The 18565-nt window shown below is 38.9% G+C and overlaps 1 protein-coding gene across 8 annotated transcripts in view; it reads right to left on the bottom strand.

Annotated features, from left to right (window-relative positions):
* Positions 1–18565, bottom strand: part of CASK (calcium/calmodulin dependent serine protein kinase) — a 348892-nt gene that overhangs the window by 121011 nt on the left and 209316 nt on the right. For all 8 annotated transcript variants that reach the window (XM_055337533.1, XM_055337531.1, XM_055337539.1 and 5 more), the window contains exons 6-7: positions 10065–10167; positions 3376–3551 (exon numbers count right to left, since the gene is read on the bottom strand). In XM_055337533.1, coding sequence (XP_055193508.1) covers positions 3376–3551; positions 10065–10167 — 279 coding nt within the window. The remainder of the gene's footprint in view (positions 1–3375; positions 3552–10064; positions 10168–18565) is intronic.

Consider the following 18565-nt stretch of genomic DNA (forward strand, 5'->3'; position numbering starts at 1 on the left):
AATAATGTGGATGATTAGATGAGGCCTAGTCTTCTTCCCTCTTCCCCATCCTGGAGCTGATGTGTTCTATAAAGTCAAAATGATCTGTCCTCGGGGAAAGGGCTTGACAGGTCATCTGAAAGTGCTCATAAGATTTCTGAAGTGAGTAGAGGTTGAGAAGTTTATGCCCCCATCCTGTTTATGAGGGAGTCCAATTCAGGGTTTTTCTCTTCCTTTGGTTGAGAAGAGTAGCTGAAGTTAATCTGGGAGGTTGAGTTCCTAAGGGGAACAAAACAGGACTATAGAACAGTCTCACTTATTTGAATACTAAAGCCATAGGCACCTCGACTCCTGTTGTGGAGTTATCAACTGGCTACTGGTAACAATGACAGAAGATGGCACTGCAGCTTTTACATACTTTGGGAAATATATTTCTGTCTCTTATAAAAAAAGTTAATCATCTGGTAGTATGTGGGATACACAAATAACAACCAGATTGGCTCTATGTTGCTAAGTATTGAACCTGGGGGTTCACTGTACTGTGATCTCTACTACTTTTGTTTGTTTGGAATTTTCAATAACAACGAATGTAAAAAAAAAAAAAAACCAAACGTTGACAGAATCACACCACAGTCTGTGTGTATACACACATACATACACATGCACACATGCACACACACACACACGTATGAAAGGCCCACCAAGTTTATCACTCATGTTAGAGATGGATCTATACTTCAAACAAAGCTGCTGAGAATCTGGGGCTTTTGTATATTAAAAAAAAAGCCATGAATATAAGCAAGAGGTGAGGTTAGCCAAGTAAATGAGTAAATAAGTTGTTAACTCAAAAGCTTCAAAGCTCTAGGTAGAGAAATTATGGTATCACTGTCATGTCCATCTGACTTACTATGATACTAAGAATGGAGTTTTTAAAATAATTTTTGGCATGTGTGAATGGTCCAAATTTCTTACAAGGAAACAAAAAACCTATTCAATGCTTTAAAAATAGAGAAAATCAAATACCAGAGGCTGTTGGAATGAAGCACATTGCCTTGGAAACCAGGAAGTTAGCAACTGAACTAACACAAAGGAAGAATTCTATTATTAGCAAATGCTTATAGCTCCAAAAGACAGGTGGGAGATTTTATTATGCAGTATCTATGTCACAAGTTGCTGTGAGGATAAAATGAGTTAATAGGAGTGCTTAGCATGGTTCTTGGCACATAGTAAGTGCTATGTATGAGGTAGCTATCATTACTGCTAGTATTATTATTATGCTGGTGCACTGCTCATTGTGTTTGTTTTCCTATGTTAAGTATCTGTGATTTCACTTGGCCAAATTCGGCCAGAAAGCCCATGGCCATGCGCTTCTCATAGCCGCTCACAATTTTCAGGGATTGAAGGGGGAGGACTACTTACAAGAAGTTTCCTCAGACATTTAGTTATCTTGGAAGGACTGACTTTATTCCCCTGTGGCCAAATGACCCTAAGAGAAGCAGAAAAACCTATACTTCAAACATCTTTCTCTGTTAACAGTTTTGGCATATATTTTAACCCAACTAAAAGAAGAGGTGAACCTGCAGGCCCTTATTAAGCTGGTGATGCATGAGGCTAAAAATGAAACGCATAACTCATTCTCACCTGCTCACCTCTACAAGCTTCACTTCTGGTTTCAAAGGACAAGGCTATAACCCTAAAGCTACTTCACGTTTCATTTCTTTTTCCCTCCCTTTTTCTTGAAGTCCCATATACAATTATAACGTTACTGAGAAAATGAAAAGGAAACTTAAGAGGCCTCATGTTTTTGGAGTCTGGTATTATCCAAACCTGTGTGTTTGGTTTTTATTGTTGCCGGGCATGGCTGAAAATGAAACAGCACCTCTGTTGAATTAGAAAGTATGGGTTACAGTAATATGGGGTGGAAAAAGTACTTCTCCAACATAAGCTGTGCTGACAAGCTGGTATCCAGGCACACATTCCCCCATACTTCCCATCTGCAGCATTTGATTCTATTGGCCACATGTGATGGTTTAAGGCCATGGAGTGTATGTAAGAGCTGGGGGTAGTAAGACCAATGGAAGCCTATTTAATTCCAAGCATTCCTTAGGTCTTTTTTAGATAGCCATTCACAATGTCTGTGATAAATTTTTAATTTTTTAATAATAAAAGGAATAATATGCTAATCACAGGTCTGTGAATAGTCTGCGTGGTTTCCAATCCATGTTATAGCCAAAGATTACCATGAATGTTTAAGTCACACCAAAATGGCTCTAAACTGTATTATGGGATGCAGTTGTGATCCTGGCATTTTGGTTTATCCTGGAATGTAAATGGCAAGTTTTTCAGCTGTGCTAGCTGACAACATAAAAGGAATAACATGTGTGGTAATGCAAAACAAATAAAGGCAGGTACTAAACATAAAATAAGGAATTAATCACTGGGATGAAATTTCCATTTTCACTTTACAAATTAAGCAAGAAGCTTTAAAAATGAAGCCCTTTCCTCAGATTACACAAAGAAAGGCCAAAGAAGCTTATTTTCCAGCCTAACCTGAACAGGTTAGGAGAACAGATACTTTTAAATCTGAGCTCACATCTGTTGTGAATACCTCACCCAGGGTAAAAAGAAAGGTCAAATTCTATCACAATAAATCCCAAGGGTCATTCCAAATTCTTTCCCTGAACTAGAATTTTATTTGAAATAAGCAAGGCACTAAGAAAACAATTTCTTTGACCCAGCTAAATGGGCAAATTTTGCTAGAACATGTCTGTGGTAAAAGCACTGGCTTTGAGACTATGGGGGCCAAGACTCCCAAACTGTTGACTTGCATGTACAGGATAATGTATCAAAGAGGACTAGGGTGCTGTTTTGTAGCCTGAATATGGGGTTGGGTTCCAAACATGTAGGACAGACTTTGGCTGTAGCCCAGAGGGTGGGGCAGGGTCATGGCTGTTTTAGAGCCAGTCTCCTCTCTTCTACCTGGGTGATAGTGCAGCTGACAGTAATTCAGAAATCTACTTGAGGCTTATACTGTCTAATGAGGCTAAGGGATCAATGGTGTCAGCAAAGAACTTTTCCCTAACTGGGTAACCACATGACAATCGGGAAGCCCAGGGAGTCACTTCACATTTTTCAGAATAATTTAATCTCAATGGAAAAATAAAACAATCATAATATATTATGTGTGGGAAATATCAGAAAGGGAGACAGAACATAAAGACTCCTGACTCTGGGAAACGAACTAGGGGTGGTGGAAGGGGAGGAGGGCAGGGGGTGGGGATGAGTGGGTGACGGGCACTGAGGGGGACACTTGATGGGATGAGCACTGGGTGTTATTCTGTATGTTGGTAAATTGAATACCAATAAAAAATTAATTTATTAAAAAATATATATTACCTTATATTTTCCTTTAATAATGCCTTCAAACAATCTTTCCTTGGTTCCGTAAAAAGGCAAGCAACCACTTAGCAGGATAAAAAGTATCACGCCACAACCCCAGACATCTACTGGTTTCCCATAAGGCTCTCTTTTGACGACTTCTGGGGCCATAAAATGAGGTGTTCCAACGCGTCCTACATTTAAAACAGCAACATCAAGGAAAAATGTTTACATAAAATGGGCTTTTTTTTTCCTCACCTGAAAACTAAAAATAGAACAATAACAGTCTGAAGGAAAAGTTTAACAATATAAATATTCTCTTACCACCTCTCCCTCTCCCATAAAATCAAGGGGAAAAAAAGGCAGAAGGAAAAAAAATTAATCACCTCTTGAAAATATTGACCCCAGGATAGGTACTTTATCTTTTTTTTAAAAGATTTTATTTATTCATGAGAGACAGAAAGAGAGAGAGAGAGAGAGAGAGAAGAGAATGACCTGAGCTGAAGGTGGATGCTCAATCGTTGAGCCACCCAGGTGCCCCAAAAGATTTTATTTTTAAGTCATCTCTACACTCAACATGGACCTTGAACTCACAACTCTGAGATCAGGAGTTGCATGCTCCACCATTGAGCCAGCTGAATATTAACATTTGGTAAGAGCAGATATATATATCTCCTATATAGGATATATAGTTTTCTCCCACCTCCTACCCATCAAAACTAGTTTTCAGGAAGGAGTCTGAGAGCAGTTACTAGCACGCTGATCATCTTTAATTCAGTATCCCTAAGGGAGTCTTTTCTTCCACAGAATGAAAGGCTGTGCCCTGTAAGGAAATTACTGCGGAAGGGGCACTGCCCATCAGATGTGGCAGCTCTTCTTGTGTGCATGCCCAGCCTTCTCCTCCTTTCCTCCCTCCTTCCCCTTGGCCTTTCTCTCTCATCGTACCGAGTCCAAGGTAGTTTTTTTTTTAACTTTGCAGACTGCATACTACTTTATCTAAAGCTCAGAACTGTGGTTTAGAGTTTTTAAAAAAAAGACCTTAAAGATCTTCTAACCAGCTAGAGAAAATACACCATGAAGTCCAGTTAATGACTGTCAAAACTCGGGATGGCAAAGGATAAAGCAGCTCTTAGCTTGTGTGCTGGGGATGTTCCTTTGCTGTGGATCATTGCGGTTCCCCTCTGCTTCCCAGTGGAAGAGGTTGACTTTGGGGTTTACAGAATGAAAAATATTTGCATTTAAAATGTGCAGCAGGGCAGCCTGGTTGGCTCAGCGATTTAGCGCTGCCTTCAACCCAGGACCTGATCCTGGAGACCCGGGATCGAGTCCCACACCAGGCTCCCTGCATGGAGCCTGCTTCTCCCTCTGCCTGTGTCTCTGTCTCTTTCTCGCTCTCTGTGTCTCTCATGAATAAATAAAATATTTAAAAAAAATGTGCACCAGTACAGCTGTACTGGTTAGAAGGGAAGACTTTTATTCCACATTTCCCAATTTTGCTTCCTCTGGTAATATGCAGAAGCTCAAACAATGAGAGCTAAGCCTCATATCACACTTCATTAACAGCCTTGGACTGAGCAGGGCCACTGAAGAATTTGCCTTGTGCAGAAGGCAGGAGCTGAGAAAAGCAGGGCAAGAGATCAAGGTACCAGTCAGGGTGTGGGGACCATGGCATCAGTAAGGTACCTTTTTATAGTTGGGATGAAATTGTGAAACCCAGCTTGACTCCTTATCACTTCCTACACAAGAAAGGGCTGAACAGCTAAAAATGGAGGTTCTTTTCATTTATCTGGATCGAAGATACCCCATTCTGGACAATTAGTGTTCATCCTTAAGGAACATACATATCTTTTAGTTCAAGAATTTGTTCACAGATGATGGGGGAAAGAATATGCAGGAATGAGCTTTTTAGAGTATTTTGTACAAATCAGTAAAATATGAAGGCCTAGGTTAACTGTGAACATACACCAACCTTCCCGGACTCCTTGTTTTTGATTGCTTAACTTTTCCTTTTCTGTGGTCACTTGATTTTTTATGACTTCGACTTCCTGTTCTTAGAATTTTGTGGTCAATTACCAAACCAAATTAAATGTCACTCGGTATGACATACTTTAGATACACATTTCAATATTTAAATGTTAGATTTTGGGGGATAATATAATAAAACCTCATTACCTAGAACCTCAGGTAAGGAGTTGTTTTCAACAGCTAGGACCTAAAATCTCTACACACCCAAAGTTTTTTACTTTAACAATTTTGGATGGTTATCTTTCTACAGTTTTCCGACTTCTTTCACACAAGATGCTACACACAATGTAACCTTTTCTTGATGACTCAATATTGTCTTATGGCTATCAGTGAAGGAACTATGCTACAGAACGGAAAATGCACTCGGGAACTTCACAGGTAAGCAACTGTGGAGTTCTTCAGTAGTAGAAGGGGGCTGTGCTTTCTACATTTTGTTATCTGCTCAATATACTTTTCCTGTCAAGCTTTCATGTCTTTTCTCTCACCATGCTTCCTCTAGCCTTGTCTTCTAATTTGTTGTGTAAAATCGGCAATTAACCAGAAACTGACTAGCAAATAGGTTCTTTCATTTAGTAACAATATCCTAAGTGCCTGCTAGGTCCTAGACACAGGTGGAGGTGTCAGGGACATACAGAGGGATGAACGGTGATTCCCCCTTGTCCTCAGAAAGCTCAGTCTTTGATATGATTACAAATCTCTGCATCAGATACTACATAGAGGTATGTAGCCCAGATGGTGAAGGTAATATGGAAGAGAAGGAAGAGGGATACCTAACTTAGGATGGTGAAGATCAGCTTGCTTTTAAGAGGAGATAGTTTGTCAGCTCAGTCTCTCAACCTTTAGGAGCAGTAAGAGTTAAATAGATAAAGAAAATGACTAAAGGTTTTCCAACCAGAGGGTGTAGCAGGTGCAAGGTATGAAGGCACATAATCCAAAGTATGAAGGCACATAATCCATAAAATGAAGGCACAAAATCCATAAAATGGCAGCATGCCAGCTTCAGAGAATGTCCTGAGATGCCCATTTGGGAGGACCATGAATGGGTAGTAAGATCAAGAAATGTCTTGCTGCAAAAATAATTTTTTTGTAGGTTCCTAGTTATCTTCTGGATAGATGAGTTTTTCAAATAGAATCCCAGATAGGTTAAGTGCAAATATATGTAAGCGACTGCTACTATATGGAACATATAAAGGAGAGAATTCCTTTCTATTTCTATTTCTATTCCACTGAGTAACCAAAGATTCCAACTGACAGGAAAATAGCTTTCTGTCAATAAATATTAGCAAATGAACTGATAATATTAGTATAATTTCAAAAGTACCTTAAACAATAAGAAAGCTTTCATTTAGAGAACTCATTTATCCCTTGTCTATGTAGGTTGTATTTTCAAAGATGCTATAATGCTTGAAGTACTTATTTCAAGACTGGAAGGAAAGGTATGTTAAGGAATAACATTTGGACCATCAGAAAGTATTTTAATTCTAGGAGCACTGAGAAAAATTTTGTACAACTGACACAATGTAGGTTCAAAATCAGTTTTAAAAACACACAATTTAGGGGAAAGGCTTATGGACTTTAGGAAAGTAGAGTAACATGGAGAAAATGTCTAGATAAATCTAATGAATCTGTTGTTTGCCTTCAATCAAGATGTATGGTAAAATATGAAGCTTATTCTACTTTGAATACTAACAGGATATGGGGATCCCTGGGTGGCTCAGCGGTTTAGTGCCTGTCTTGGGCCTGGGGCGTGATCCTGGAGTCCCTGGATCCAGTCCTGCATCAGACTCCCTGCATGGAGCCTGCTTCTCCCTCTGCTTCTCTCTCTGTCTGTCAGGAATAAATAAATAAAATCTTAAAAAAAATGCTAACAGGATATGGATCCAGATAAAGAGAAACAAAGTCATTATATGTGGCCAGTATAGAACATATAAAAGGACTTTGTGTCATTTCATTTTAGCCCATCAATCTTGGGGATGTAATTATCAGAAGTTATTTGTTATAATTGTGTAGTCTTTTTTTAATATTTTATTTATTTATTCACGAGAGACACACACAGAGAGAGGCAGAGACACAGGCAGAGAGAGAAGCAGGCTCCCTGCAGGGAGGCTGATGCAGGACTCGATCCAGTGACTCCAGGATCACACCCTGGGCCAAAGGCAGGTGCTCAACTGCTGAGCCACCAAGGTGTCCTATGTGTAGTCTTTTTAAAAAAAGAAATGTATTTATTTTCATTTGAGAAAGAGAAAGCGAGAGAGAGAGTGAAGAGGAGAGAAGAGGAGAGAAGAGAATCCCAGGCAGACTCCCTCCCCATTGAGCATGAAGCCTGATGTGGGGCTTGATCTCACAACCCTGAGATCATGACCTGAGCTGAAACCAAAAGTCAGATGCTTAACTGACTGAACCACCCAGGGGCCCCTATAATTGTGTAGTCTTTACAGAGGGTTCATCTGTACAAATACCAGATTTAAGAGAGTTAGTTTATTTTTTTAAAGATTTTATTTATTTATTTATTTATTTATTTATTTATTTATTTATTTATTCATTCATTCATTCGAGAGAGAGAGAGAGAGAGAGAGAGAGGGGCAGAGACACAGGCAGAGGGAGAAGCAGGCTCCACGCAGGGAGCCCAACTCGGGACTCAATTCCGGGACTCCAGAATCACGCCCTGAGCCAATGGCAGGTGCTAAACCGCTGAGCCACCCAGGGATCCCCAAGAGTTAGTTTAATAGCAACATTTGTTTAAAAACAACTTGGGAGATGTAGTTGATTGCAAGACCAGTAATGAGCCAGTGGTGTTAAATGGCTGTCCAAGAGGCTAATGCAATTTGGGGAGCCTGATAGAAAATGTAAGACCCACAGCAAAAGAAGCAACAGCCCCAAGCTCCTATGTGCTGGACTGTACCTGTAGTTGTGCTCAGTTTTGGCTCTGTTCTTTGTGCACCATGAAATTCTGCACTAGTTTTTATGAGGAATGGCTAAATTAACCTAGGCAAGTTAATTTGGGTAAGACTTAGGGGTATGTGATAGCTGTCTTTAAACATTTCAATGGCCATCATGTGGAAGGGTTAAAATTGTTCTGTGTGGCTCCAAAAGTCACAATTAACACCACTGGGTGGAAATGATAAGATGACAGATTTCTGTTTAATGCAAAGATGAATGTTTCAGTACTTAAGGAGTTTTCCAAAAATGGAAATACAGTCCTGGAACACAGTGAATTCTTTGCTAATTAAGGAGTTAAACTAGAGCTCAACCTTCTGCTGGGAATTTTATGAAGGAACGCAATCACTGGTTATAAGACTGGAGAAATTAAGACGCCCTTGGAATCCTGAGATTCAATGATTCTTTGATTAAATTATATGCTATATCTGATCCTATGATCAGTCCTTCTAATCACAGAAGAAAGTTTTGAATTAGGAAAAAAAATCAGTTTTTAAAACTATACTCAACTTGCAATTTTTCATATTATTGGAGATGATTAGCTTAAAGAATGCAAAACTAGAAGAAAATCTAAACATAATTTAATTTTAGATGGCAATGTTATGAAATAACAATTTAAAGAATACAACTATGACTCTTGGCTCATTTTTCAGAAGATGGTCTATGTTAATGCCACTTTGATGTGTTAGTAATACTGTATTAAATTAAATGAAATATCCTGTGTAAGAGATTATTGTTTTGATATTTATCATTTGTCAGGTATTTGAACTTAATATAAGCATTCATGGAAGATGACAGGTGTGAAAAGGTTCTGCTGGTATTTTTCATATTTTTCCTCTTTGTGAAGGCTGGCAGTCTCTAGAGGTGGAAAATTGAAGGCACTGACTAGAAGAAGACTGATAATCTGTAGGCTGAAGAACTAAGTCATTTGCAAAACTAAGGAACAGAACTAAAAACAGGGCAGCATTCTGAGCTGGGGCCCACTGAAGGGAATAAATAAAAATCCAGATTCTTGAATCTGGAATTAGCATCCACCTCTGTATGCTACTGGAGAAAATTTCTATTTTTTAACTTTTCTACTTTTTTTTTCTGGCATGGGAATTTTCTAATTATGTTTTGCTTTGGCTAATAATAAAATCAGTCTTCATTCACATCTGCTTGCTCTTCCCAAATACACAGATTGATGGCTCGAGCAGGACTCTTTCCACAAATAAAAAGAGGAAAACAGTATGAAATTAAACATTAGCCACTGATGTAAACCTGAAAGTGGTTAAACCACACGTTTTAGAATGGACTTTGTTTGGCCAGTTCAATGTTATTTATTTCTTTTAAAGTCAGCTCTGTGCCCAACCTGGGGCTTGACTCACAACCCTAAGATTAAGAGTCTCATGATATACCCATTTAGCCAGCCAGGTGTCCCTGGTCAGTTCAACTTTAGAAGTTACTTTGCCCCAGATACCACCTTCTTTCAACACTGTTTTAATCTCTGTATGCAGGGTCACTTCTCTGCCAAGTGGTGGGAATATAAAGAGTAAAAGGACAGAGTCTATTATTATGGTACTAAAATTTTAGTTCAAACTACAGTTAGTAAATTCCAAACTATGATGGCACTTTTTTGGGAGGATGGGTGGATGGAGTGGAATGGGTATGAAATGCTGAGGATGGGCTAATCTTTAGTTTGAAAGTTTCACATAAGCCTGAAAGTGACCAGGTTTTGAAGGGAATTTTTAAAAAAGTGTTCTTACCTCCAGCTACAAGTCCAGATTCCCCTAATTGAATAGCTACCCCAAAGCCCCCAAGTTTAACAGGTGCCGAGTTTTCCTTTGAGGCGAGGAGAACACAGTGGGGCTGAAAAGAAAAACAGACAAACGACAAACCAAAAGTAAGGGTTAATAGAAGAGGAACAATTAAATTTACACAAAACTGAGTAACATGTAGGTAATACATTAAGAACTCCCGGAATTATTTTGGATGCTTGAATTATTTGTGGTATTCTTACTTCTGGTTGATTTCTCCAAAGACTTACCTGCTTTAGCCAATGTTTTGCAGGGATTATTTGCTTCTAAGATTAAGGTACCAGTGCTAAGAATTAGGAAGCAAGCATGTTCAAGTATAACAGACATATTTTCTACCTTTTCATGCAATATTCTCTTTTTCTAAGTGACAGTTTACATTTGTTCAAGGAAAATATTTTTTACATCTCTTGCCAAAATGTTTCTTGAAACCTCTGACTTCACCTACAGAGCCACTCTATCTTGGTCGTTAGGTGCTGACGATGGCTCTTTCTTTGTCCACCCTCTGACTATCCTCTTGTTTTTCTTTATTCATTCCATCCCCAAGTAAAAAGAGCCAGATTTAATGACTTTAATTGAATCTTGCTCCTATGGAATTCAATGTTCTCCCTGGGCATGTCTTTTCTCTGGACCTGACCTTCCTCTTTGTGAGAATGAGAGGGGAGAAAGAAGACAACTTGGCTGGCCTCTGGTCCAGGGCAAAGACATCCTTCCCAAGGAGTAGCCGTGAAACCAGGGCTCCCTAAGAATCATTTGCTTCGTGATCACAATGAGAGTTTCTTTGTAGGACCTGGTCTTCTGCATCTGTTTCTTTCTAGGACCTTGTTGGGCCTGAAAGCATTTAATTGTGTGGACCTTCAGTCTCTGCTCAAATACTATGCTCTCCAATATGACTGAAGTCACATAGAACCTGCCTTTAAAACATAGGTTAGTGAAAAAAAGCAAACTTCTTCAGGCATGGAGGAGAAAGTATTTTTGTTCTCTCCTCTACTTGCTCATTTATAAAATGACACAGTGTTAGCTTAGGTTTAGCCTATATGATAGTGGCCCCCCCAAAATCCTGTGCAAAAACAAAACCCTCTGAACTGGTACACCCAGAGAGAAGTTTGATGATGATACACAAAATTGGGAGGGATCCTTACTCTGCTCAAGGAAAGTGTCAGGGTTCTACTTTGAAAGTGGCACTTTTTGTCCAAAGGCATTTAAAGGTCTTATAATAGAGGCTCTAGCACAAAGAAAGATGAGTCCTTAAATATAAATGTATGTATGAGCTTGTGTGAAAGAGAAAGAGGGGAGAAGGAAGGCAAGTGTACATGAATGGTGAGTGAGCTGCAGCAAGGGACAAAGTAGCCAGGAGGGTTTATGCGAGAGCAAGCAAAGCTCTGCAGAAACCAGCTCATAAAGATGGCTCTTGGTTAAGAACTTTTGGTTTGTTCAAATAGAGATGGATGACAACAGACCTGAAGAAGAAAGCGATAGCCCTAGCATGCTTCTAGTGTGGGGTGCAGTAAAGGAACAAGCCTAGAAAAGGAGGGGTATGATGCAGAGGAAGAATCTATAAACATAGACAGGATCTCCTGGCCAGTTTTGTCACCTTATTAAGGAAAAACAGAAGCTTAAATCAGAATCCCAAAGCATACCCTTTATAGTTTGTTGACTATATTTATTCTTAAGTTAATGTTACACTGAGATTTATGTAATTCTCATCAGAGTGTGGATTCTGTCATTCGCAATAAATCCTTAAGTCATAAAACTGAGAGAGAGAAACTAAGGAAATCAGTACATATAAATGATTATAAGAGATGAGGCTGTGTTAAGTGCTATGAGGTAAAAGCTGGCAAGGAGGTAAATGTCACATGTTTGGAAACTAGGGAGCTACTATTTAGTAAGGGGGTTGGGTCAGACAAAGCTTCTCTAATAGGGTAATATCTAAACCCAGACCAGAATGAAGGGGGGCAGAATGGGTCATGTGCAAGCAGGTTCCAAGAGAAGAGAAGAGAATAGTATGTAGAAAGGCCTAGAAGCATGAGGAGGGTGGGTATGTTTGGAGAAGAGTAAGGAAGCCAGTGTATTGGGGGAAAAATGAGCAAGGAGAAGAGTGGTAAGAAATATGATCCAGGTAATCAAAGGCTCTATGATCTAGGACTTGAAGCCACAGCCAGAACCCAGGGTTTTATGCTGAGATGGGAAACCATTGGAAAGTTGTGACCAGGGGAACATTATGAGCCATTTCAGGTTTTGAAAGAATCACTTGGGCTGTTGTATGGTGAAGAGATTGTAAGCACATGAATGTTGAAGAAAGGATACCAGGTAGGAGGCTTCTGTGGTTGTCTAGGAAAGAGAAGATGGGGGATTGGAATTAGATTAGAGTGATAGAAGCAGTGATGGCAACAAGTGGTCATATTCAGGATATGTTCTGGAGGTTAGGCTGATAGGAATTGTTGCTGGATATGGGGTATGAGAAAAAGAGGTAAGTGTGACAACGAGGTTTCTGTTATGAGTAACTGAATGAAAACGAAGATGCCATTTACTAAAACTGGGAACACAGAAGGAAGCATTTATAAGAAGGATGAAGAATTTGGCTTTGCACAAATTGAATGTGAGATCTTAAAAGATGGGAGAGGGAAAACTGGAATTAGAGATATAAATGTGGGGATCAACAGCACACAGTGTTTATAGCCACAGCAATGAGTGAAATAACTCAGGGAGTGAGTATTGATAGAAAAGAGAAGAGGTTGCAAGAATGAGATTTGGTGCACAGCAATGTTTGAGGTCAGGAAGATGACAACAATCTAGCAAAGGAAAGAGAATGTGTAGACAGTGAAGCAGGAGGGAAATCTGAGTAGTCTGATATCCTGAAATGTTAGTGAGAAGCCATTTAAGATGAGAATTGAGAACTGACCATTAGATTTGGCAACCTGGAAGTCCCTGGTGACCTGGATAAGAAGGGTTTTGGTGAGATGATAAAGACAAAAATCTCTATTGGACAAGGTTCAAGAAAAATGGGAAAGATGGTGTGGAGATAGTAAATTCAAGTATCTTTCAAAACTTTATTAGGAATAGAGAAATGGGAATGGGATGTAACTAAAAGAGAATGAGAAGCGAAGGAAGTTTCCTTTTAAAAACTTTAGAATTTGCAATCAGAGAAAATACTTTATTAAACCTCCATGTACCTATCTCCCAGCTTTTTTAAAAAAAGATTTTATTTATTTGAGAGAGTGAGCTAGAGAGAGCGAGCATGCGTGCACTCAAACAGGGAGGGGCAGAGGGAGAGGGAGGAGCAGGCTCCCCACTGAGCAGGGAGCCCAATGTGGGGCTTGATCCCAGAATCCTGGGATCATGACCTGAGCTGAAGGCAGATGCTTAACCCATTGAGCCATGCAGGTGCCCCCTATCTCCCAGCTTTAACAGTTACTGACATTCTGCCTTTCTTGCTTCACCTATCCCATTTTTTTGTTGCTGAAGTCTTTTAAAACAAGTATAATTTCACTTGCTATTAGTTCAGTATTTCTAACAGGTGACTTGAAAAAATAACCATATTATCACATTCAATACATGAATAATTCTTTAATATCATCTAATACCAATCTACATTCAATTTTCCCTATCTCAAAGATGGGTTGTGTGTGTGTTTACAGTTGGTTAGTTCAAAGTGGTATTTAATTTAAGGCCTATATATTGCATCTGATGGTTATAGGTCTTACATCTCTCTGACTCTATACTGTATCCCCCTCTTAGTTTTTTAGAAAAGGTTCACGCCATTGTTTTGTTAAGATACTAGGTAATTTCCCCTGTAGAATCTTCTATAATCTGGACTTGGCTAACAGCACCTACATAGTATCATTTAATATGTTTCTGTATTTTCTATAAATTGGTAGTTAGATCTAGAAGCATGATTAGAATCACATTCAATTTTAGTTTTTTTCACTAATAGTTTGGTTTTAAAGAACATAATGTCTGGCTGTCCTATTTTTAGTGGCAGGACTGGTCAGTGGGTTCAGGTAATGTCTGCCCTGATCCATCGTTACAAAGTTCACCACTGACTTTTCTTTCATGATTTTAGCAGCCAATGTTGCTCAGTTCCCTAATTAGGATTTCCAAAATGGAAGTTTTCTCTGATATTTTGTTATGAAGACTATCAAAAACAGAGAAAACTTTTAAGAACTATAAATAGCCACATATTCACCACATAGATTCTATAATGAACATTTTGCTACATTTGCTTTATCAAATATCTATTCATCCCTCTATCCAACCATCTGTCCATCTTTTCACTATAATTCAGCACATGTCATTAGAGTTTAATATTTTTTTTTGAGGGAGAGAGAGAGAGCAAGCAATGCATGTGGTGGGGAGTGAAGGGCAGAGAATGTTAAGCGACTTCATACTAAGTGTGAAGCCTGATATGGGGCCCAATCTCACAATCCTAAAATCATGACCTGAGCCAAAATCAAGAGTTGGACACTTATCCAACTGAGCCACCCGGTGCCCCTTGAGTTTAATATTTAAAATTATGTTTAAGGTAAAATTTATATGCTGTGAAATTCACAAATCTTAAGAGTACCATTGGTGAGTTTTACCAACTTGCATAGAACTATGTAACCTGTATCCCAATCAAGCTGTTATCATCCCAGAAACCTCCCTCACCCACTTTCTACTCAATCTCTGCTGCCACACCCCCAGTGCAAATGACTAGTCTGATATTTTTCACAAGTTTGTTTTGCTTTTACTACAACTGCATATACATAAAGCCATAGAGTATGTACTCTTTTATGTAAGGCTTCTCTCACTCAGCATGTTTCTGAGATTCATCCATTTTGTTGTGATCAGTGGTTCATTTCTTCTATTGCTGAGTAAATATCCCCTTGTATGAATATACTTCAGTTTGTCCATTCTCCTATTGAGGGACATTTGGGCTGTTTCTAGTTTTGGGATATTATGACTAAAGCTGCTATGAACGATTTCCAGAATAGTAAGTTGGTTGCTAGGCAACCTCCAACAGTAATTAATAAAGGGTTTTTTGGGTATTATTATGAGGGAGAGGGAGAGATCTTTAAGCAGACTCCATGCCGAGTGTGGAGCCCAATGCGGGGCTCCATCTCACAACCCTGAGATCATGACCTGAGGGTGAAATCAAGGGTCAGACGCTTAACCAACTGAGCCACCCAGCAGCCCCCAAACTCAATCTATTTAAAGACACTTAAAAGAATTCTACTTGTGGTTATGCTTTCAGTTTGGTACCCAGTGGGGCCTATTTGTCTGAATTAGATTTTGACTTGATTTGATGTTTTGATTATATAAAACATGTATATGGGTGCCTGGGTGGCTCAGTCAGTTAAACATCTGCCTTTGGCTCAGGTCATGATTTCAGGGTCTTGGGATCAAGCCCCACATTGGGCTCCCCACTCAGCAAGGAGTCTGTTTGTCCCTCTCCTTCTGCTCCTCACCCTGTATTCATGTGCACACTCTGTGTCTCAAATAAATAAAATCTTAAAAAAAATGTACGTAATTCCAAAGTTGAAACTGTAAACATATTCCATTTAGAGAGGTCCAGCTTTTATACCTTTTCTTTCCTCTTAATCTCTCCTTCCTCTTTCCTAAGTATTTGTATTATTTTTGGGCTTATCCTTCCATTGTTTTGTTACCTTTTATGGAAATAAGAAAATACACATTAATATTCAAAAGTTTCACATAAAAACATGATTGAGGACTCCATAGCAGTATCTAGAGATTTTCAAGGAGCTGTGTTTTTGTTTTGTCTTTGAGAGAGAGACAATTGTGTGCTGATGGGAAAGACCCTGTAGAGAGGAAAACACGATCCCAGGAGGAAGAAGGGATGGAATATAGTGTGCAGGTGGGGAGAGGGGGTTGGCCTCAGTGATTGTGAGGAAGGCAGGGTATGGGAGCACCTGTAGATGCAAGCAGATGGGGATGTAGGAATATGAGGAACTTCTCTTCTGAGTACTTCTGTTTTCTATTTACTTTGAAATAAAAGTGATCATCAGGCAGGAGTGGGGAAGGAGAGGGGGTTGTTGGCAACTTGAGAAGAGTGACAGTGTGAAGAAATATTTTCAAAGAATGGAACAATGACTTGACTAAGGTAGTGGTTCTCAAACTTCAGCCTCAGAATCACACAGGTTTGCTGGCTTCCACCCCCAGAGTTTCTGATTCATAAGGTTTGACATGAGGTCAAGAACATGCATTTCTAATAAGTTCTTGAGTGATGTTGATGCTACTGGTCTGGAAGCCATGCTTTGAGAACCAACAGACTAAGGAAATAGAGCAGGACTGCTGGCAGCACAAGGGCCCACTTGAGGTTTGTGGTCATGAATGTAAAGTGAGAACAATCAAAACGACCTGGTGTTTGTACCTAGTAGTCCTTATTTCAGCCAGTAGGGTTCAGGTCTGGAGTAGGTGGTTAGCTGAATTTAACCAGGGTTGGATTTAGATAAAGAGAGGATGGTGATATCAGTAATGGATGGGGCCAAATGTATCTATGTATTTATGCTTTTCTACTTCTATCTCTATATATAACAAGCTAAGATACTAATAAAGTAGGAAAAGGATACATAAGAATGAGCTAAGAACAGAGAGACAGAAAGTAGAAAGCTTAGAATGAATAGGAAAAAGCTCATGTTAAGGAAGAATCAGAAAAAGATTACAGATCTTCCTCAATATGCAATGGGGTCATGTCCTGATAAATCCATCATACATTGAAAATACTGTAAGTTGAAAAAGCATTTATACCTAACCTTCCGAATCTCATAGTTTAGCCTAGCCTACCTTAAACATGATCAGAACACTTACATTAGCTTCCAGTTGGGCAAACTCATCTGACACAAAGCATATTTTATAATAAAGTGCTAAATATCTCATGTGATTTTTTGGATACTACACCCAAAGTGAAAAAGAGAATGACTGCAATGGGTATAGAATGGTTATAAGTGTATCAGTTATTGACTCTCATGATGGTGAAACTGATTGGGAGCTACTGCCCAGCAACATGACAGAGGACCATGCCATATATCCCTTGCCTGGGAAGAGATCAAAATTTGAACTGCAGTTTCTACTGAATGCATATTGCTTTTGTGCCACAGCAAAGTCAAAAAATCCTAAGTTGAACCACTGTAAGTTGGGGACTGCATGTATACTCAAATCTGGTCATAGTAGGGCCACCAGGGCACTGAAGATTAAAACAGAATTGGTTATTTCGAAAACTGGGATGCCTGGGTTGCTCAGTGGTTAAGTGCCAGCCTTCTGCCCAGGGCGTGATCCTGGAGTCCCGGGATCAAGTCCCACATTGGGTTCCCTGCATGGAGCCTGCTTCTCTCTCTGCCTGTATCTCTGCCTCTCTCTCTTTCTGTGTCTCTCATGAATAAATAAATAAAATCTTAAAAAAAAAAACAGAGGCTAGGGTATGGAAAAACAGCTAGTACATTATAAAAATATTTATATTAGATTTAGTGAAATAGAATGCTAATAAATACCTAATCAGTTCTACAAAAAATTCTGCCAGGATCACAAAAAAATACATTTGCACAGCCATGTTTATTGCATTATTATTCACAACAGTCAAAGAGGTGGAAGTAACTCAAATGTCCACTGACAGATAAATAAAGAAAATGTGATATATACACATACAATGAAACATTATGCAGCCTTAAAAAGAAGGAAGTTCTGTCATATGCTAGAATATGGGTGAATCTTGAGGATATTATGCTAAATGAAAAAAGCCAGTCAGAAAAGGACAGATGCACTATGATTCTACTCAAATGAATTATCTACAATAGCCAAGTCACATAAAGTAGAAAGGTAACTGCCAACAGAGTTTCAGTTTTGGGTGATGAAAAAGTTCCAGAGATCTGCTGCACAACAATATATATATATTTAACACTCCTGAACTGTTTAAAAATAATTAAGATAGCAAGTTTAATATGGTGTGGTTGTTTTTGTTGTTGTTTACTACACACACACAAAATTCCTGCCAGACCAACATGGTAATTCTCTTCCTTCTCAGGGGTTCAAAGGGGAAGTAAGAGCTATGACATATTTTCATCCTAGCAATTTTAAAATATTCTGTCCCATGTGTAATATTCATAACAACAACAAAAAAGCCCTGGAGAATATGCATTTAAAAAAGTGAATGTATCCAGAAATAATTAAAATGTTAGATAAAGCCCAGTGAGTTAAATATTATTTAGTGTAAACAAAGCTGCAAGCTAACGATTATATGGGGAGAATAAAAACTAATCTTTCATTTCAGATGACAATGAAAAAAGGGAAATGCCATGAAATTGCAGAGCCAGCAGATACATAGATGGACAGTCATTAAATACTGGACTGGAACCAAAATAAAAACTGTAGAATTCCTTTATTATTATCTTTAAAAACAGAGATTTCAAGTTACTTGGGAGAATTTATCGTAGTGACAAAAAGGGGAGAATACCATCACA

The sequence above is a fragment of the Nyctereutes procyonoides genome, unplaced genomic scaffold (genome assembly GCF_905146905.1).
Source record: "Nyctereutes procyonoides isolate TBG_1078 unplaced genomic scaffold, NYPRO_anot_genome, whole genome shotgun sequence".
Classification (NCBI taxonomy): domain Eukaryota; kingdom Metazoa; phylum Chordata; class Mammalia; order Carnivora; family Canidae; genus Nyctereutes; species Nyctereutes procyonoides.